The sequence below is a fragment of the Lucilia cuprina genome, chromosome 2, assembly GCF_022045245.1.
Source record: "Lucilia cuprina isolate Lc7/37 chromosome 2, ASM2204524v1, whole genome shotgun sequence".
Classification (NCBI taxonomy): domain Eukaryota; kingdom Metazoa; phylum Arthropoda; class Insecta; order Diptera; family Calliphoridae; genus Lucilia; species Lucilia cuprina.
In genome coordinates, this window is record NC_060950.1 from 2,170,038 (window position 1) to 2,192,267 (window position 22,230).

The window sequence follows — 22,230 nt, forward strand, 5'->3', positions numbered from 1 at the left end:
TTAAACAAGTATAAAAAAGCATTTTTAAGTCATTACTGTTTTGTATTTAAATTTATTTCCCCAGTCTCAACTTCAGTTCCCTACAAATAAAATAATAATAATTTCTAATTATAGTAGAAAATTATTATATAGACATCTATAAAATACACAGATACAAAACCAAAGATACAACAAAATCTTGTTTGTCGTTGTCATGTTTTACTTCAGTGTCAAGGGGATTTAGATAATCATGTAAAATATGAACATGACAGAAAAAAAGATAAAGATAGAAATAGAAAATCTTTAGTGTCGGTATGATTGGTGATGGTGTGTACTCATAGATTTTGTCTATTCCCACCTCCATTGTTTTAGATTGTCTTGACAATAATTAGTAAAAAAATAAATATATATTTTAGTCTCATTTTACTATGACAACAATATTTTCATATGCACAATTTTTTGTAGTTAAATTTTCATATATACATAAGTTTGTATTCTAGGAGATAAAATATTGTCTTGTGATTTCCCCCCTCTTGTAAAAATTAATTTTAGTTAAAGACACAAGATTTATATTTATGGCAACAGCTTCATTTTATTGATAAGCTGGAGTAGCACAAGAGATAAATATTATGTATATCTAAAAGTAATTTTATATAAAGGAAAAGACATTATAGATTTCATATCCCAAAGATATTTTAGGGATTAGACAACTTAATTAAGTTGGATAATATGTATAATAAACAAATAGACTTTAGGTAATTGTATATTTAAATAGAAAACGACCGAGGGTAGCTGAAATGAAACGGCTTTAAAACAAATGAAGTTACATACCCTTAATTTATGAGATATTATGATAAACTTAGTTTTTTTGAAAATATTTTATTAAAAATGTTCATGCAAATTCGTAAGCATTTAAAAGCTTTTATCATATCGAAACATCTAACGCAATACAGCTCTGAACAGAAACCCTTTTTTAATCTTTGGTGGCATGGCTGTATAATGTGAAATATAAATAAATAATAAACAAATATTTTCTACTAAATAAATTGCACAATTATTAATAACTTTTCCTTCAACCAAATTGTTATTTACAGTTTGGCAGTTAATAAACACATTATTGAATTATAAATCAAAGCAAATGTGATGTTATGCAAATAAAACCACATTAAAGAAGATTTATGAAAGCATCTACAGTAAAATATAAAACAAATGGACCAATAAAAAAAACACAAAGTTACAATGCAAATATAAAATAATTTAAACTTAAACTCCACATGGGTGGCGTTAACCGCCAAAATCAAACAATATGTATAAACAAACAGTTTATAAATTTGGCCGCAATGAAGAAATGAGCCAAATGTTAATGGACTTGTGTCTAAGATTGCTTAATGTTTAATGAATGAATGGCTGATCAACATTTTTAAGACTTTTTAATGATTATTTTGATTTTCTGTAACATAAACACATTGATTTGTTTATAAGCAGAGAGAACATTTAATTTACTTTTTTTTGTTTAAAATTAACAACCAAACCAATCTTCACCCACAATTAAAAAAAATATTTAAAAGAATTTGTTTATGACAGTTGTGTCGTTTAGTGCGCGCCAATCGAAAACAGCAGATACCAGTGCAGCTGCTTGAAATTTTTACTTTATATTGTTTAGATTCTTTGCATAGCTCAACAAATGTTGCATAGAGCTTTATGTTTATTTGGTATTTTTTTACGTTTTTCTAAATTGTGTCATGGATGCACACCAAAAACAAAAAATGCATACAATGTAATTTTCACAATAACAAAACATAAACAAAAGTTTAGAGGGTGTTGCAAATGTTAAAGTTATTATTGGATATTTGCGTCTATAACAGTCATGGACAAAATTATACTAACGTAAACTATATTTATGTGCGTTCGTCTGTAAGGAGCTTAAATCAGTTTAATATTTCGTAGTGTAGTTGAATTTCAATTTTGCTTGTCTATACTAATCTCAATTAGTATCCAATTATTTTGAAACAAATCATAAAAAACATATATAACCCTGAGAGAAGAACTTATATGTGAAACCAGTTATAAATATTAATTTTAAAAAATTTTGTTTAATTGTAAAAATTTGTCCATTATTTTTTTATTGCACCCTGTATTTTGTTACCAATAAAATAAAAGAAAAAACAAAAGAACTCTAAAATGTTTTTAAAGTCATGATAAACAAAACAAAACGTTTAGGAAATAAATAAACAAAGAACAAACTTTAAAACAATATTTTGTAAAAAATTAATAGTTTGGGTTTTTTTCAAAATGCAATTCAAGTGGGTCCACATCTGATGATGAAGCAAAACGATTTGGAAAACAATAAAATAAATTATTAACTTTTAAGTTTTTTTTTTTTTTTTAATTTTAAAACTTAAGCGGAATATTTATAATAATTTGTTTCATTAAACATTTATGCAAATGAATGGTTTGAGTCTGAACAAACGAAGATATTTGTCGTACAAGAATAGCGAAATTCTCTGATCTAGATCTGTGTACTTTCTCAATCTAATTAAAAAGTCTAAGTAGCTATTTATGATCCATATTGATAGGAGGTATATTGATTCTGTCATTCCATTTATAACACATAGCAATATTGGTCATATACCCTCAAAAGTAAATATATTCTGGATCCTTATTAAATTCTCAGTCCGTCTAACTATGTTAAAAATGCGATAATTGTGATGAAATTCGACATAAATAAGAGAATAAGCCAAATTCTCTATGAGTATTGGTCCACAATTTTCCCATACCCATCATAAGAGGTCCCCTCCAAAAAATATATTTAACGGCTTTTACTGCCTTAAAAATAAGTATTGCGATGAATTATAACATATGCAAGTTTATTATGGGTAAACATCTCTACAAAATTGTACGAGGATCGTTCCACAATTGACGCTATTGTACATACAAGGCCCGCCTTTAGAAAATAATTTTATTGCTCATTATTGACTAGAAAACATGATGAAAAAGTTTCTTATGGGCAAAAATCTTTCTACCGAATTCTTTGAGAAACGTTCCATAATTGATCCCCTGTATAAGGTCTCAATTAAAGCTTGTATTTAACGCTCATTACAAGCATTTTATTTCAAAAATGTTTATGACATACAACGTTACAAGGATACGACATCGATTGTAAATAGGTCAATTATATTTATACCCAATTCCAAATATCAACTTAACGGTTATAAGGAAGCATTCCATTTACGAAAACAATTCACTTTTGCATTCCATTTAATACCTTTTCTTCAGCAATTTTACATTTTGTTAATAATCTTTTCTTTTATTTTCCAGATTTTTCGCATAAACCTTATTTGCGGGTTTCAAAAGAAAAACAAACCAGAAACTTCTTAAGTTAAACACTAGCAAAATGGTAAGTGTTTTGTAATAATATTACGAAACTGTTCATCTGTTGTTTATTTAATAATTAATATACCACTTTTGCTGAAAACTTTTAGCAGAAAAGAGCAGAAAATTAAAAGAATTATACTTTTTATTAAGTTGTACTAACGAGAAAATGTCTTTATAAATTTTGCCAAAATTTTAAGTTTTTGTATGCTTTTTGTTTAATCCTTTCGACCAAAAATTGTAACACTTTTTTCGAAGTGTAAACTAAGTTTTAATATTTGTATTTGTGCGTGTCTGTCTGTGTGTACTCTTTCCTACTTAATTTACAATTCAAAATACATAAATTCATAACATCCTGAGGTCTCCACACTTTGAAAAGTTTCAAACAACAACAATATCCATTACAATTATACAACAGACAAACTAATATATATATATTTTACTGTATCAGTATCCAGTCGGATAAAAGCTTATTTAAATATACCGACAGACATAAAAATTCACACCCAAGTATGCCTTAAGGGAAAATTTTAGTTAAAACAATAAAAGTTTATGTAGTTTCAAAATATCAAAAAAAAAATGGTTCTCGCACTTAAGCATCTGAATACAACTAGAGAATATGAATTTCGAATTTGTATACCTTTTTTGCAACTTTCTCATACATGTTAGTATGAATAATTAAGTAGGTCAACTATTGGGGAAGGAATACGAAATCAGTGCAAATATTATTAAGGACAAAATTAATATTGTAGTAAATGGACAAGAATTTTAAACATTTATTATACTTAATAGGATATGTATGCTAAAAGAAAAAATATAGTTTTTTTTAAATCAAATTTTGTTTAATATATCAATGTATCCTTCCTCAGTAACTAGTTACTATCTCTCTTTATATCATGTTTTTCAATTTTTCACAAGTACAATGAATCCTTTAGTATTTTAGAGTTAAGTGGTGTTTATAAGTAGAAAAGAGTTGAATTACTTTTATATCTACATGGCTTCACCTGTATTTGTTTCGCCTGCAGTAATTTATTGGGATGTTTTTACTATGGATTAAAACTTTTTTTAGTTACAAAAGGTTTTAAATAGTTTTAACACTTTTAGTTCGCTTTTTTTCCTATTGTTGCATTTTTGTTACAAATGAGACTGTCTAAAGTAATAAATTTGTATCTGCATAAGTATTATATTTAAAATAAATGCAAATAAATGAACACATGTTAAAAGTAAATAAATTTGTGTTGCAATTAAAGTAACAATTAATGTTATATATCAGATTATATATCACATTCAAAAAAACTGTAAGATACGTTTATTTTGAACACTCCAGAATTATGGTCCATGATACTCATGGAAAATTTGGGTCAACCTATTACCAAAATCAACTTGTAGTTATTATAATATCATTAAGTGTTTTGGACAGTATGAAGAAATATTAAAGCACTTATTTACAGTGACCCAAGCAAAACCATAACAACATCAAAAGCAGGATATTCTCTTTACGCATTTGTATTTTTAGCACTAATATACACATACATTAGGTAGGTAGCAAATTGTATTTCTATATTAGTTCTAAGGAATCTTGCTTTGTACATGTATTCCATTATAATTTATCGTCTTCTTCTGTGTAGTCACTTGCGAAGTAGTTTTAATTGAATTTTATAGATGAACTAATATAAAATCTCCAGTTTAATAAGGTATTCGAAATGTTCATGCAATTTATTTGTTTTTGTAAAATCATCCTAATTTTATACATGTTGCTAAAATTTTAATTTTTTGTCAGTATTTGTGTTGGTTTTTGTGGTATAATACAAATAAACAACAAACCCATTTATTCAAATTATTCTATAATGTCATTATTTTAGTTGACCCAATAAACCCATACTTTCAGCATTGTAGTTATGCATATTTGTTGTTTCAATACTCCTACTATATATATGTAATGGTTCATTTGTCACGAATGTACTACTGATTTTCTCTTAAAAAATTTATGTTATAATATGTAATCATATAGCTAATTATGACAGGAATAATTGGCATTTCCGGTGTTACATTCCATACTGCAGGGATATACAGATATAAACAATGCTGGCCTCAAAATGCATGAATTTACGTTAAAAAAAACTATGTGTGGCTTTAAATCCGTTAATCATATTTGTTTGTTGATAATTAATGATTTTTTAATTAATTACTTAAACACATGCAGATTTATGGAAATTTATGTGGAATTTTAATCGTTTCTAGGTAAATGTGAACATTTTTTGGGGTCAATATTAATGGTGAACCCAATACATAAAGAGAAAATACCAATTATTAGTGTAATATGTATGTAGTTTTAAGGGTTATTAAGGGGCAGTTTTTAGGAGGTCACTTAAAGGTGAACATTAAAACTTTACTATTTTTTATAATAAATATGTTAAACTTAAATAAAGTTATATTGTTTTAACAATTATCAAATACAGGAAGATATTCCCAGCAACAACATACTTTTAAATGACTATTTCATACTATCTAGATTACTTAGAATGAGTCTAGTAATGTCTTACAAATAATATATTATGTAAATATTTACTTTATAGTCTTGACATATTGATTTGGAACTTTGTTTTTAACACAAACAAAAAAATATATATTTTTGAAACAAAACTACTACTTTGCTCCCTATTTTCAGGCGATCGTTGTAAAGTGATTTTATGTTCAATTAAAGCTCAGATATAAAAGCATAATGATCATAATAAACTAAACATAATTTATCTAGAATTTTTATCATATTCCTAATTTATAACTCTCACTTCACTATTGTTCTAAATATTTTCAAGCCAAGTTTTAACTTTAATACATAAATTATAAGTTAATGTATTTGTGGCAGTGTGTGATTTTAAGTGTGCGTTTTTTGTGTGGCATGAATTTACATTTCATTTGAATCAAACAGAACATAAATTTACTTGTAGATCATTAATTTTGGCAACAATTGTGTTTTCATAAATTTTATTTAGATAATCGTGTAAAAAACAGATACAAATGTAATGTGTTGCGTTGTGATACTTGGTGCTGGTGGTATTCACACACTCATACACATGAGTGTATCTCATACAATTTATGTCAATATTATGCATGATTGTATTTCTACATAATCAACTTAGTATACATATAAAAAATCTTAGCATATTTTACAGTTATGGTAAACTGTTTCGAATACTAAGGTCTAAGATTAGAGTGAATCGTTAAAACAGTGTACAAGTATGATATTTCGGATTCCATAATAATGAAACTCGATCCACATTGACAAAGGGTCATCATGAGTTTGATCTCGAAGTATCAAAGGGGTACTTTATACTAGGAGAATCTTTCGAATGTTGATTCAGTAAAAACACAATAAAAACACTATAATGTTTAATAGTGGACCCAAAGTTTATTTAGTTTATTAAATTTAAGATCAGTCATCCTAAGACTATTTTGTGTTGTATATGTGAATACATAAATATATGTATGTAAATATTTCTTAGATTGTTTTCACCTCTATATTGTTTTAAAAAATAAAGCTCTTAAAATATGTATAATAGTAAAGTAGTTTAATAGTAAATTCAATAAAATTGATTTTAATTCTTTCAATAAGAAACTCAATTTAAAAAGTTTTTTACTTAAAAATTCAATATATGCCTATTGATCGGTTATAAAAGTTATAAACCTTAAAGTAATAGAAAGTATGTATCAATTCATTAAATCTATAAATCGAATTTTATTTTCGTTGATTTTAATTTAACTCTAAAACCCTCTTTCGATTGTATGAAAGGTGTTTTATTATAACAAATTTCGAAATTCTCCGACGGAATCGTTTCCATATGGAAATTAAAGAACAGCTTAACCAATAGACATTTAACCACAAGGTTAACAAAATGCTCAGCTATAAATTAGAAATAAATTAATTTCATAAATGTTAACAAATCGAAAGTGATTACCACCTACCTATACATGTTTTAGCTCCCAAACCAAAACTAAGCAAGCATTCTCCCTTATTACCATTACTGTCCTGTAAGAAACGTTGTGGCTTAAAGCTTAAAGGATCCTCAAAATATTTCTCATCTCTTTGTATAGCCAATAATGGTATAATAAATGATTTCCCTTCTCTGAGTGTGTGTTTACTTTTGGGCAATTGAAAATCCTTGCGGCAAATACGTTCAATATAGGCTACACTGGGGTATTTACGTACAGTTTCTGTTAAATAAATTTAACAAGATTTTAGTTAATTATATTGTGATTTGAAGCCTTAAAATCTCTTACCTTGTAAACATAAATCCATTAGTTTCAATTGTTTTAAATTTTCATATGTTATTTGTGGTTTCTTGTCCTTATTCAATTGTATGTGAGTACGTAATTCATCTATTATTTTATGTTTGAGTTCTGGTTGTTGCAAAATCTCATACAATGCTAGTACACCTGTTGAAGCCATTGTATTCATACCATTCTCCAGCAGATGTTCAGTAATATGTGTTAATTTCTTAATGGATAAGAGTTTTTCCCTTTCAAATAGATTCTCAATGTGCCAGCTGAGTTTTTCTTTATGTTCAATATCATTTCCATTACGAAATTTAACTAGAACTTGTAAAATATCTTTGCGTATCGTGCCGCCCTCTTCACGCCGTTCTACATTTTCTCGTACGACATCTCGCAGGCGATAAGTAAGAGAGGTATTTTTTGGGATGCGGTTGTAGGTGCTAAATGAATATTTAAAAAAGCTTTAAAATGCTAATCAAATGTTTCCCATTATCAACGATCATAAGATTCTTGAAATAAAATTCTAAATAAAACACATTTCAAAGCCCAAATAAATAAACCAATTTTGAATAATAAAATAAACACAATATATGCGAATTAAATGTTATATTAATTGAAATTTTACAACAACATTTTTTTGCAAAGTCATTATTATTGCAAACATTGATAATCGAATACTTCTTATCTGGATTTAACAATATATTACACATAAAAACTTGTTGCACAATTAATAAAACAAAAAAAAAAAAAAATACTTACTATGAATTAACAGCTGATTGACGTATGGAATAATTTAAATATTGTTGAAATATTGAATCTGTTTGTTTGAAAAGATCAATTTCTGAGCCATAGATTAAATTGGCGATAATACTCACAGAATACCTTAAATGAAAAAAATAATTCAATTAATGCATAATATAAATTAATTTCGAAATAAATTTAAGAAAACCCACACATAAGTCCATAAAAATACAGTTTCTTATCAGCTTAAATGTTAATTTAAATTTATTTATAATTTTTTTTAAAGATATAGGCATTAAAACTAACTGAAGTATGTATGTCACTATGCAAACTTACATTCTCATAATTTCTTGCATATCAATACCATCCGATGGATTACAATCAGCAACAACATCCATATAGTTCAATGCATAATCCCCGACCTTCTCAATATTAGATAACATGGCCTCTAATCGAGCCGCAGAAAATATGGGTGCTATTTTGTCCATTAGATTATACTTACGATAACCACGTACATAGTCCCATTTAGTATCATTAAAATGGCCTGATGAATTCTCCAAAAGTTCACGGGCCAATGAAAGATCTCTTATAAGCAAAGTAGGATGAAACAACAAATATATGCCCACAAAACGTTCCTTACCAGCACGGTAGGCCTCACTAATGGCATCGACAAAATGAAACTCACGTTTGTAAATTTGTTTGAGAAACGGCCAAGACAAATCGGATTTCTCATGGGGAAACCCCTTTCGACGCCAATAGTTATATACATGTCGCACTGAGAGAAAAACTACGGCATAGATCAGTATCGGTATGAGTAACCACATTTTAGAAATTCTATAGATTTTCTATTGTGTTTTTTTATATCACCAAGTCGTAAACGATTCGTAGGGGAGTATTGAGCACGCGTTTCTATTTTAATTTGTTGCCATTTCGATTTCCGAACTGATCGTTATAAGCTGTACTGACAGACTGTTTCAGAAATAAAAATATAATTTGCCATTTTTCACAGAAAACGAAAGTTGCCGCCTGCCATATTATCCGTCAGTTTTAGTTATTTATTAAGTATGTACGTGTAAGAGTACGATCAGTACATACATATATTGTATATACCAAGTCATCCATCTACTTCCACTTGCTGCTGCCATGTCTTATGGTATATAGAAAAGAAATACAACAACAACAGCAATAATGAAAAAATTAAAGAAATATTTATAATCGTCCGTCAGTTCATACGTCCGTATGTCTGTTTGTCAGACAGTTTGGTATTTTTGTCCAGAGCCTTAGGCAATTGCAGCTAAGGTATATTTTTCTTTGTCTCAGTGTTGTCAAGCAGGTTCGACAAAAACGTTTTTTCTTAATTTTCTTAAAATAATAATTAATTGTAATATAATCTAAGAATTTTTACTGAATCTATTAAAAAAAATATTTGAACAAATTGATAACACAGGCCAAAAAAAGCCAATAGGTGGGATGTTGGGACAAATTTTTTTAAAACTTTAATTTACAAGGTCCTGTACAATTTTTCGATATTCGACTTTAACCTTAAATATTTTTGAAATATTATCTAAGGATTGGCCACCAAATTCACCATCACATCATATTTTTTGGATATCATACAGTAAAGTTTCCGGGTTTGTTCTGCATTTGAGGAAAACCTCTTTATTCTTAATATTATTATGTCGTCTAAAAGTGTAATCTTTCGACCTACGATATACATATAGTTTAAAGAATTTGAACTTATATTTTGTACATATACATATGTATGCATGTAATTTCAAAATTTTAATTTTCAAATTCAATGCATTCATTACTAGCAGGGATATATTCAATCAATGTCATATTTATGATGATTTGTTTACAAAAAAGCTTGATTCTTACAAAAATATGAAATTTTAGCGTTTTTCTACAAAAATAACTTTTGACAACACTTTTTCTTCTTTCCTTGAAAAATAAATTCTTTCTCAGCATTTTCTGTCGAAAGATCTTTATTTTTCTCTCTCATTTTTAAATTTGTTGTTTTCGTCAATTTTGGCAATACAAGATTAGGCTTCTTCATCGTCTTTTAATAAAGACTTGAATTAAAAATAAAATAATAAAAAACTGATAATTATTTTTGCTCTCTTTCTCTGTTTTTCTCCAAAATTGCATTATTTTGTTATTTATACACACAATTTAATATTTAAGCTTAGTATGCCGACTGCCTGGTTAGTGTAAACATTCCTGACCAGTAGTCCCTAGGTTTTAAAATTATTATCAGTTGTTTGCTTTAGTGATTGTTTACATCTGTTTTTTAATTATCAGTTGCTTCACTGTGCACATTTTTACGAAAACATGGAAAAAATCCTAAAGATACCAATCAATCTCAATGACAGCAATACTATACCTGTTTATCGGGGTATTTGTTTATTTATTTATCTACTTATCATGGTATGAGTAATTTATCCTTCCGGTTTTTTTTCACACACTGATATTGTCACATAAACCCGCATTTGTTACTGCATACTATATTATATGGTGTTGCCAGAGGCCATTTCAGAAAAATTTTACCAAAACGTCAACACTGATTTTCATTATCATATGATAAAGTATTATGGTAGAGATTTTTTGTGTCAATCTGATACTCTAGCGTGTCTTTGTAAACTTTCAAACTCAAAGAAATATCATAATACTTTATGTTGTTAATCCATGTTTAGTCTTTAGTGAATTTTTGAAATTGTAACTTGACACTGAAAAAAGTTTTGTAAACTACTAATTTTGTGTTTATACTTATTTTTTTTTAAATTTATTGGAAAATTTTACTGCAAAAAATTTAATCGTAAAATATTGGAATTAAAACGAAATATTCATTCGCTACAAATTAAAAAATTTAAATGGTTCGTGAACAATTATATCAGACAATATATTAACAAGAAGAACTTAGATATTGTTATTGTTAATCCAAATATTATTATATTATTATAAAATATAAAATAATTAAATTAAATATTAAGATTTTTTAAAGTATAAATATATTAAATTTATTGTGATTCCTCTGCCTTTATATCTACAACTGTAAAAACGCCTATTACCACCTCTTTGATAAAGCCACTTTCAAACCATCGACTGGTATTAATACTGGTGTTGTATGAAATTTATATTCCACTTCTTTACGTTTCATAGGTTCGATATTGAAATTAGCTAATATTTTAGCTAAAGCCACCTTCACATTTATAATTCCCATTCGCTGAGCTAAAACAAAAAGAAAGGCAAAATTTAATATATAAAATAACTCAAAATCTTTAACAATAATTACCTATACAATGACGTGGACCCTCCCCAAATGGCATAAAAGCCACAGGATTGTAATCCATTACATCCTCAGAAAAGCGTTCTGGCTTATAGTCAATAGGATTGGGAAAGTATTCAGCATCGCGATGTATACCCAAAAGTGAAATAATAATGCCGGTACCCTTTTTAATGGTGAAATCTGTGCCGGGCACTGTAAAATCCTGAGTACATTCTCGATTTAAAAATGGCAGACCAGGATATTTACGAGTAGTTTCTGTAATAGGTGATAAGATATAGTAAAATTTGTAAAGTTTATGTTATTTTTTGGTAAAATACCCATCACACATAAATGTAAATATTTCATATCTTGTATAGCATCATATGTTAGCTTATCCTCCGGCTTTAGGCCATGCTTTTTATAACATTCATCTATTTCGGTTTGAGCTTTTTTTAATATCTCTGGATTCATGGCAAATTCATAAATAGTAAACGATGTTGTTGCTGCCGTGGTCTCGGAACCCGCAATATAGAACAGAAACAATTGTGCAGTAATCATTTCAAACGACATGGATTTTAAATTCTCTGCTGCCGTTTCAACTTGCCATAAACCTTCATTGTCATCACTTATTTTTCCCGTATTACGAAGTTGTATCAATAGTTGTAGAAGATCTTTTCTTACCACTCCATGTTTCTCACGAAACTCTATGGTTCTCTTAACAATATCTCTTAAATTATATATTACATCATCTTTGACACCAAGGGCAGATAAAAAACGAGATATTCTAAAAAGAAGTTTATGAATTAAATAAAATATTTCCAAATGTGTTTTATCTTACGGTGGACAGACGAAACTCATTATGTTACGTATATTTAATAACACTCCCGATGAAGCAAAAAGTCTATCACTAATTTGTCTAAACTCATTTTTAGGATTTGTAAAACTGTCTATGTCTAGACCAAATATAACGGAACCAATAATATCAATGGCGTATCTAAAAGAAAAGTAAAAAATGCACAAGTAATTGCAATCGCGTTATCTGATATAAACTCACGTAGTATTCAAACTTTTCATTTCCAATGTATGTGCTTTGCCATCAACCAACTGACCCTTCAAATGCTGCACTAATTTATCAGCCACATCATCGACCGTATCAAACATACCCTTCAATTTTCCCGAAGTAAATGAAGGCGTTAATTTGGCTCTCAAAGAACGCCAGGTTTGTCCTTGAAGTGTGAATAAATTCGCTGACATTGGATCATTTTTCTCGTCGACATAAACACCCCGATCATGGAAACTGGCAAAATCTGTTGTCATTATTTGACGCACCAAAGCAGCATCTCTCAGTAGAATGGCTGGTTTTATAAACATATAAATGCCCACAAATTTCTTAGTATATTTTTCATATATATCAGCCAATACCAAACCAAATGATCGTTCTTTACGCTTCACTTTGAGTAGGGAACCATATGGTATTATGGGTTCATCATATTCAATGCCCAAACGTTGCCACAAAGAAAAATGATATCTTATCCAGAAATATAAAACACTTATAAGTGTAATTAACAATAAAAATAACCACATTTTTTATGAAATAATTTTGAACAGTTAAGCGCGTCTAATTTTAGAAAGGCTAGAAATGAACTGGTCGTGTATATGAATTTCTACTATTAATTAAAACTAATTTTTATTAAGATTAGAAATAAACTGATCGTGTATATGAATCTCTCCATTAATTTAAACTATGAGTACAAATTCGTTATCGCGTTGAGAATTGTTGTTGAATAGATTAAAACTTTGTGTAAATAATATTGCACCCTATATTGTTGTCTATTACCAACTACAAAGTGATAAGAGACAAATTTGTTAAAATCTGTTTCTATAAGGTTTAGAATACTTAAATAATCACAATTTGAACTACATTGGCATTTTGATGGCGATTTATAATTATTTTAATATTTTTCAGGATTGTTAGTCCTATGAGAAACATTGCAATCCTTTATTACGGGAGCAATGAAGACAACGCCAACCAAGGCACTGTTAACCATGCTGAATTGGTTACCAGTTGACTTAATGGCCTTTCAACTCGCCCTTAACTCTGCGATCAGATTAAATGCCTGCGGCTCATGGTCTGAGTACAGAGACTACGGGCATTCTAGAATTATAAAACATTTCGAATTATTACATTTGAATGTTGACTATTGCATTACGAAGCCCAACTTCGATAATCGCTTCTGCTTCAGGATTCCACATAGGAACCTTGAACTAGAAACTCACCCACCTCCAGGTGTAACGAGAGTCTACACTGATGGCTCCAAAAGGAGTGGTAAAGTGGGTGGTGGTTTCTTTATTGAAGGATTTGGTATTAGATCATCCTTTCGACTGCCCAATTACTGTAGTGTTCTTCAGGCAGAGATATTTGCTATTAAAAGAGCAGCAAATTGGCTAAGGTATTATCACGTATCGGGGGATATATGTATATATACTGACAGTAAAGCTGCTATCAAGAATATAGCGGGTGTCTTTACGACATCTATGTTAATCAGAGAATGCCGGATATCTCTAAATAAGATAGCGAGAAATTCTAGGATAACGCTAATATGGGTCCCTGGCCATGATAAATGTCAGGGTAACTGTATAGCTAACGAACTAGCCAGGAAAGGTACAATGAAGGAGGAAATAGACGCCTTTACTGGTATTTCCCTTACAAACTGTAAGGCACTTGTTCTTAATGAACTATATGGGAAAGCCCAAATCAGGTGGTTCAATGAAACCACCTGTCAAGTCTCGAGGTCCATTTGGCCCCTATATGATGCCAGCAGATCAAGACTACTTATGAGCTTCCGAAGGGAGCAGATACGGACTCTTGTATCAGTAATCACAGGACACTGTGCCATTGGCACTCAAGCCAGGAGACTGGGTCTTGGATATAATGACTACTGCAAAAGTTGTCATAATGAGGAAGAAGATGAAACGATATCACATCTTCACTTTGGGGTTCCCTTTCTGGTTGGTATGGAGGAGCTTTCAGGGATAGGCTTGAAGAATATCCTATGCTACATAAATGAAACCGGTTGGTTTAGATCTGGAAGCAGGAAGTGAAATTATAACAAACTCCTGTGACCACTAAGGTAACACAACGGGACCAACCTTAAATGGACCCAAGTGAGCTGCTCATGAAGCAGCTGCCCTCGATACCTAACCTAACCTAGTCCTAAATTTTGCAATATTTGTTTCTGAAATTTTGTATTATTAAATAAAATTATAATCAAAATACCTATAAAATAAAGAATCAGTTTTAAGTTCGAAAACTGAGTCGGATACAATGGTAAACTTGAAGTAGGAAGAACATGTAGTGAATTTCATGTTCTACCTACTAATATTTTTACTAAAATTCTCAATTAATTGTAATTAAAAATATTAATTTTATCAAGTCTCTTTAGTTTTACTCTCTTGATATTCTAATCTCCTGAGAGAGAGAATTTATAGACCAGTGGTGCTCAAACACATACTACCATAGTTTTATTTGTGTTGGTAAAGAAGCGGAGAATAGAATTCAATTCAAAATAAAAGTATACTAATAAAATGACTACAAACTATAATGAATTTTGATAATTCGGCTTTCTCAAAATTTTGTTGTTGTATTTCTGTGTGTATTTTAAAAACGTCGTACACAGACCTTGCTTCAACAATTGATTTTGTTATTCAAGTTGAGAGCAAACCAACTGATATTGTTCATTATAAAAAGAATAAGAATTAAATCTATAGTGTATGTGTATCAACTTAGCGTCAGCAGAATTTTCTTACCCTATTACGCGTGCTATGAAATGGCAATCTTGAGCTCCTCTGGTATAGACACATTTTTATTTGTTAATTTCAAAATTTAATGCAAAATTGCATTTTAAGAAATATTAATATTTTATACATATGTATGTACGTATACTTACTTAAAATGCATTAAGTGATGACCAATGGTCATATAATTTTTATATTACATATAGGTTATAAAAATAACAATAATAGTAAAATAACTATAAAATAATATTAAGACTAGAAATAAACTGATCGTGAATATAAATCCTTACTATTAATTTAAACTAAGAGTACAAATTCGTTATCGCGTTGAGAATTGTTGTTGTATGGAGTAAAACTTTGTTTAAATAATATTGCACCCCATATTGTTGTCTTACTTATATAATCACTATTTCAACTACATTGGCATTTTAATGTCGATTTATAATAATTGCAATTTTTTGCAGGATTGTTAATCCTAAATTTTGCGATATTTATTAAATTTTAATTAAAATATAAAATAAAGAATCAGTTTTAAGTTCAAAAACTGAGTCGTATACATTCAATGTTAAGTAGGTAGAACATTTAGTAGTGAATTTCATGTTCTACCTACTTTAATATTTTTGCTAAAATTCTCAATTAATTGTAATTAAAATTATTACTTTTAACAAGTCTCTTTTGTTTTACTCTCTTGATATTCTAATCTCCTAAAAGAGAGAGAATGAATAGACACATTTTTATTTGTTAATTTCAAAACTGCATTTAAAATTTTATTTTAAAGAAATAGTTAACACATGCATTACATACAAATATTTAGTTTAAAATTTATTTTATCTAATCATTATACAAATAAATTTAAATATTTTATACATATGTATGTACGTATACTTACTTAAAATCCATTATATGATGACCAATGGTCATATAAGATTTTATATTATATATGGGCTATAAACAATAACAATATTTTTAAATAACTGGGAGTGTTGATCAAGATACATAATATATAGATAATACATATAAAGATCGGTCAAAAACGATTGATTAATTTTATTAATAAAAATGTGCCAACAATTTTTTAAAATAAAAATATTTACCGTTTTTTAAAGGAGGATGTATCCAAAAAAATCTTACATTGAAAAGTAAAAAAATATTGAAAAACTTTTCACTTTTCACTACTTACTTATTGGTTTTTAATTTTCACAAGGTTATGTTACAGGGGCATGTACTTACCACGATCGCTTGTAAATAGAGAGTTAAAGAACTACTTCCCACCATCGCTTTTGTAAGAATTTTATCCCTGTTTTTAAGGGATGTTATATTTGGAAAATCAACACCCACTATATATTCCATAACCAGTTACTTTTCAATAACTACTACTTATCGTCTGCATTACTTTGAAGTACTCGAGTAATGACTTTCTTTTCATCTGATATAGAAGTAATTTATTTTCGACTTTGTAATTTTATTTGCACATTTTATTTAACCCATTTAATTGCGTGTTAAGAATTGTGTTTTATAGAAAAAATAAAACAACAATAACTTTGTATCTGAAAACTATTATTTGACGCGTAATAAAATAGCTAAGCAGTGGTGCAGTGAGTAGAACATTTTACTAACATACCGAAGTCCGCGGTTCATTTTCTCAATCTGCCAAAAATTATTTTGCTAATTTGTTTTAGTACTATAATTAAAAAATTCTGAACTCTAAATTTCTTATTTACCAAAACTTCAAATTTTCAAGGTACATTAATCTTTCACGTTTAAATAAATTTAAATAAATGATACAATTTTGTGTGGGAATTTTTCAAACATACTTTGAGAATGGGAATAAAAGTAATAATTATGCACTTTAAAGTGTATTTATTTTCAAATTGTTATTGGAAGGCTGGTTACGAGAGTACTAAGTACAAGTAACAGTTGTATTCTTACAAATGATAAATACTTTGTTGACTTTGTTTTTCATTTTCCCATAATTAACATGTACTTGTTATATTTACAAAGTGATTTTTTTTCTTTTGTAAAAATACATAACGAATAATTTTTGTTTCACATGTGTTATGGTTGGATTTTCAAATAAATCCAGAGGAAAAAAAATATATTTTTAATAATAAATAACTTTTTAACAAAGATTTGCTTTGTTTTTAATATTTGACATTTTCTCAGAAATTATAATGATTCAATTACATTTATTATAATTTGTTTACAAATTACTACATAATAATTAGAAAATTTCTGATGGTACATTTATTGCTTAATTAACATTGAAAATTATATTTTGTTAGATTTTCATTAAGCTCAATTAAAAAAAATTAAAGAAATGTTTGTAATATTTAATTTAGGGATTGTGCAAGCATTTCGTTATTTATTGCAAAATTATAATTTCCTTTGTAATGTCTCCCTTGAATACTTTTTAAATAATTGTTTCAAACTTTGCAAATGTAAATGTGTATTAATATTAAATTACAAAGTTAGAAAAAAATCTTACAATAATTATTATTATGTTGTCTCAGCGGATGTTGTAGTTTTTCTTTTATGTTTTCGTTAATCACTTAATTTCCCAGGGTATAAAATAGTGTTGAAAATATAAAACCACTTTAACTAGATATTATGATGATTTTCATTCATAATAATTATCTAAATGTTTTACATATAATAAGTAATTTTAAGTACTTGTTGTTATTTATTAAAGTGAAAAAGTCAATTTTTGAAAATTTTAAACGGGGTTTTTGAAACGAGGTTTATCTAAGGGCTATACAAATTATTTATACATATTAGTAGTAATACGTCAATTGTAAATAAAAATTATAAGTTTTCCACTATATATCTAAGTAATAAATATCGATGTATAATCATGCTTACTTATATGTGTATAATCAGTCACTGGAAATGGTGGGTATGGGATCATTATTCTCAACACAATCACATAATACTTACAATACTCCATCGATGTAATGTATAATAAATTTTGGTTTTGAAACATTGTACTTTGTAGAAAATGGCTAAATCGATTCAGATAGTGACTCGGTGGATATGGGATCATTATTTTCAACACAATCGCATAATACCCTCAATACTACAATGATGTAGGGTATAATAAGTCTTGCTTTTGAAACAATATAGTTTGTGTGTTTATCTATACATTTCATTGATTATTCTACTCCATTAATGTCAATTTAAAAAATCCACTTGTTCCTTTTCTTCTTTTGATTTACAATAACAATATATCGTTACTTAAAGTGCAATGGGATAAGTCACAAAAAGTTATAAATCTAGGGTTTATTTATAATACATAATTCAGTATTCGTTAAATTGGGATATTTTTTGAGGTTTGGAGATTTGTTAACAAGACTTTTTTAAACTTTTACAAAATTACAACAAATGTTAGTAAAGTCAATTTGCGCTTGGAGTGACGTAATGCATTTATTTATGTAACTATTTTAATATGTAGGTATATTTTAGAAGATATTTCCTTAAGTAAACCCATAACGACAGTTATGTCGATAAATGTTTATAACTACAACAACAAAAACAACATGTATAAATATGTATAAAAATATCAATATTTCAATATTTTCATATTGATAAAAGACTAAAGGAACAAAAAACAGAAAAAAATAATGAACAAAATAAACTCAACATTGTGTATTTTACTGTCAACATTTGTGCCATCATTTTCTTCCCTTTTTAACATTTTTACTACTTTGACAACAATTCACTTCATATTGCCAGCATAAAAAAGTAGGCGATAAGATTCATTTATTCTTATACATTCTCCTCCTCCCCTGTCGTTCTCAGTAGGGTTGTTGTCAATGATTTTACAAAGTAGTCAACAACAGTAACTACTACGCTAACAATAACAGATTCGTAACTTTTTCTTATTGTACAGAAGATGTCTCGTGTCAGGACGCTGCTCAACTGTGAAAAAATTAAAATCTTTTGTAAGAAAAGGAGAACAAAAAGTGTCGCAACAAGAACATGGAAAAATTAACCAAAAATTCGTGATGAATACATTTTTACTTGAAATTGTCGAATTCAAGTAAAATTTTTTTATGTTGTGGTACTTCATTTTTTTCTTTTTTAGGCCATTTAACAAATGTTTTTTTCTTTATTGTTGTGTAAATTCCATGTTGTTGTTCTTGTCGTTTTAATTTGTGCCAGACTTGATAATAGTAACGGAAATGTTTGTTATTTGTGTTGGTTTGAAGATGGCTGACAATAAATTGTTAAATATTTTTGTTTTTTTTCTCAACTTTTTTCATTGAGTTTGTTTGAAAGGATGGGGGAAATGAAATGAAAGTTTGCGTGGGATGAGAGTGAGTGAATTTAAGTGCCCATGTTAAATATTGTTAAACACCTATTTCTTTTTAGCAAAAAACTCTTTTGATTTTAAAATAAATTGATTAATTCGTTTTAAATTTAAAATAAATTAACAATAAGGTGTTTTTAGTAGCCTCTCCTATCAATTTACCCTCTCTAGGCAATAATCACGCGACTAGATCTGTGTCAGATGACTTTATTTTATTGTTCTTTCACCTTTTATCATATTACTATTTAAATATTAATTAAATGCCTCTGCTAAATGTTTTAATGAAGGGACGACACAACTATATTAATATCTTTTCGAAATTAAATATACATACTTGATTGTAACCGTCGTATGTCCTTTTCCTATAATTTATTTCTTTTAAAGGTCTGTTTGCAAAAAAAAAAAAAAAAAAACATTGTTTATGCCTTTGGCCTATTTTCCTCTATCATCACCAGTTTAAAAATTTTGTGGTTGTATGAAAGCCATACATATGAAGATACAACTTACACACAGAATACTTTCTGTCATATAAAAAGAACCATGTAATTCAGAGAACTTCTTCTCATTTGTTAGTAGAAATTTTAAATATTTCTTCGCCTCCGATGATTTGAAAAATTACTTTCCTATTATAAATACAAATTATCACTGAAAATTGTATTTTCCATGAAAAATAAAATTTTTTACTAAGATTGAAATAAAAATTTGTTTTCACTAAAAATCTAATTTTTGATAATGAAATGAATATTTTACAACATAGTAATTTTTCACTAAAAATAAAATTTCATTTGATGATTTTTACCATTTAAATTGCAGGGTTTATACAAGGATAGTTTTGTAGAAACACATACATACATGCATACATACATACATACATACATACATACATACATACATACATACATACATACATACATACATACATACATACATACATACATACATACATACATACATACATACATACATACATATGAGTATATACATACATACGCATTGGAAAGTATGTTTTCGTATATACTTTTTTTATCTATTGTTACATTATTTTTTATGTGCTCATTAGGGGCATAACCAAATGTCGGTCATATTTTGGAGAATAGCTATATTGAAAATATTTTAAAAACATAATTTTAATGCGTATGTGTGTTGATATATTTAAGATTTCATACATATAATAAGAATATGTCAATAAATGTTGGTATTCCATAAAGAAATGGGACCATCTTAATGATTCTATACAAGATGTATCTGAATAAAAATGTTTAATTTTCATGTTACAGAAATCAACAACAATGCTTTATATTTCATGTTTTTCGCCATATTCTTTCCATTTAGTTTTTAAGGATTTCTTTTCCAAACTGCTGCAAAAAAAGAACACTTCACTTAAGGGAACAGCCCTCAATATACTATGTGTGTCATTTTAATAGTTGTTAGTTTTAAATAAATAACAACTCACTGTCAAAGTGATATTAAATATTTATATCGTCACCTAAAAAGAATGAAGTTTTCTAACAAAAATACTAAGTTTTTCACTTAATATTTCATTTTATAAACAGTGTTTAAACTTAACAGCATTTTGCTTTACAGTAGACGATATATTATGGTATCATGAATGCTCTCGTGATTAAAACTAAATCAAATTAAAAAATCTTGTCTTAAGTTTAATATTTTTAAAAGGAAAACGAAACAACCTTACAAAAAATATTTTCTTCTCGCAAAATGTACACTCCCACATATACATATATGGATATTATACAAATTCATATGATTTATTTTGAAAAATCTGCTTTAAATTTTAAATTGTTTGGAGATTTACCTAAATTTTATTTATATCCAATTACTTTTTTATTTTACTTACTTTTTATTGCATTTACACAAAAGCGGTTTCTATGTTTTGTTTACAAAGTCAAGCCGTCATTTTAATCATTATAAAAATAAAATTTTTATGAAAAAAATCAGACATGCGTATAAATTTCTAGAATCATGAATTCAAGTTCAATGTCATTTCAGAATAAAACACACAAATTGTAATGACATTTAAACAATAATAATAATAAAAAAATAATATTTATTATGTATAAAAACACATGAACATGAAAAACAAAATCAACTAACTTAAAAGTTAGTCTACTGCGGACGTAAGAGTTTGATTTTTACGACTTTGAATTTAAGTTAAAACGAATTGCGAATACACTTTATTCTTTATTTATTATATCAGAAATTGGTTTCTATGTAGTTAGAATATTTTTCGTATAAAGTATATTTAGTTATTTCATAGGATTGAGTTCATAGAATTGTAATTAATTTTAGCAAAACCGTAAAAAAATTTTGCAATTAAGAAACGTTTGAGTTAAAATTTTGCAACCCTAACAAGAGGGTTGTAAGAATAAGTTTCAAATCTAGACCCAAATTTGATCATCAATGTTAGGCCAATAATTTCTTTGTCTATTAAATATTTCAAAGGCATATACGTATCACATATCTAATAAATTAATATTTTTCA

The 22,230-nt window shown here is 27.9% G+C and overlaps 3 protein-coding genes across 5 annotated transcripts in view; 1 reads left to right on the forward strand and 2 right to left on the reverse strand.

The window, feature by feature from the left end:
* Window positions 1-22,230, forward strand: part of LOC111688592 — a 73,538-nt gene that overhangs the window by 45,505 nt on the left and 5,803 nt on the right. For both annotated transcript variants that reach the window (XM_023451115.2, XM_023451104.2), the window contains one exon: window positions 3,298-3,376. In XM_023451115.2, coding sequence (XP_023306883.1) covers window positions 3,374-3,376 — 3 coding nt within the window. In that variant the 5' untranslated portion in view covers window positions 3,298-3,373. The remainder of the gene's footprint in view (window positions 1-3,297; window positions 3,377-22,230) is intronic.
* LOC113201677 (cytochrome P450 310a1-like) lies at window positions 7,007-9,375 on the reverse strand. Of its 2 annotated transcripts, none has more exon segments than NM_001365799.1 (5): window positions 7,007-7,252; window positions 7,315-7,563; window positions 7,630-8,063; window positions 8,383-8,505; window positions 8,701-9,198. In NM_001365799.1, coding segments are annotated over 5 exon segments (1,473 nt in total). In that variant the 5' UTR covers window positions 9,189-9,198; the 3' UTR covers window positions 7,007-7,073.
* Window positions 11,139-13,255, reverse strand: LOC111688639 (cytochrome P450 6d-like). The gene is given in 5 exon segments (NM_001365791.1): window positions 11,139-11,592; window positions 11,657-11,905; window positions 11,968-12,413; window positions 12,468-12,623; window positions 12,684-13,255. Coding segments are annotated over 5 exon segments (1,545 nt in total). The 5' UTR covers window positions 13,214-13,255; the 3' UTR covers window positions 11,139-11,428.

Coding starts and splice junctions, on each gene's coding strand:
- LOC113201677 (XM_046945545.1), bottom strand. CDS start 9,188: ATGTGGTTACTCATACCGATACTGATCTATGCCGTAGTTTTTCTCTCA. Junction 8,085..8,382: donor CAATCAGCTGTTAATTCATA/GTAAGTATTTTT, acceptor AGCATTTTAAAG/CTTTTTTAAATATTCATTTA. Junction 7,564..7,629: donor AATGGATTTATGTTTACAAG/GTAAGAGATTTT, acceptor TTTATTTAACAG/AAACTGTACGTAAATACCCC.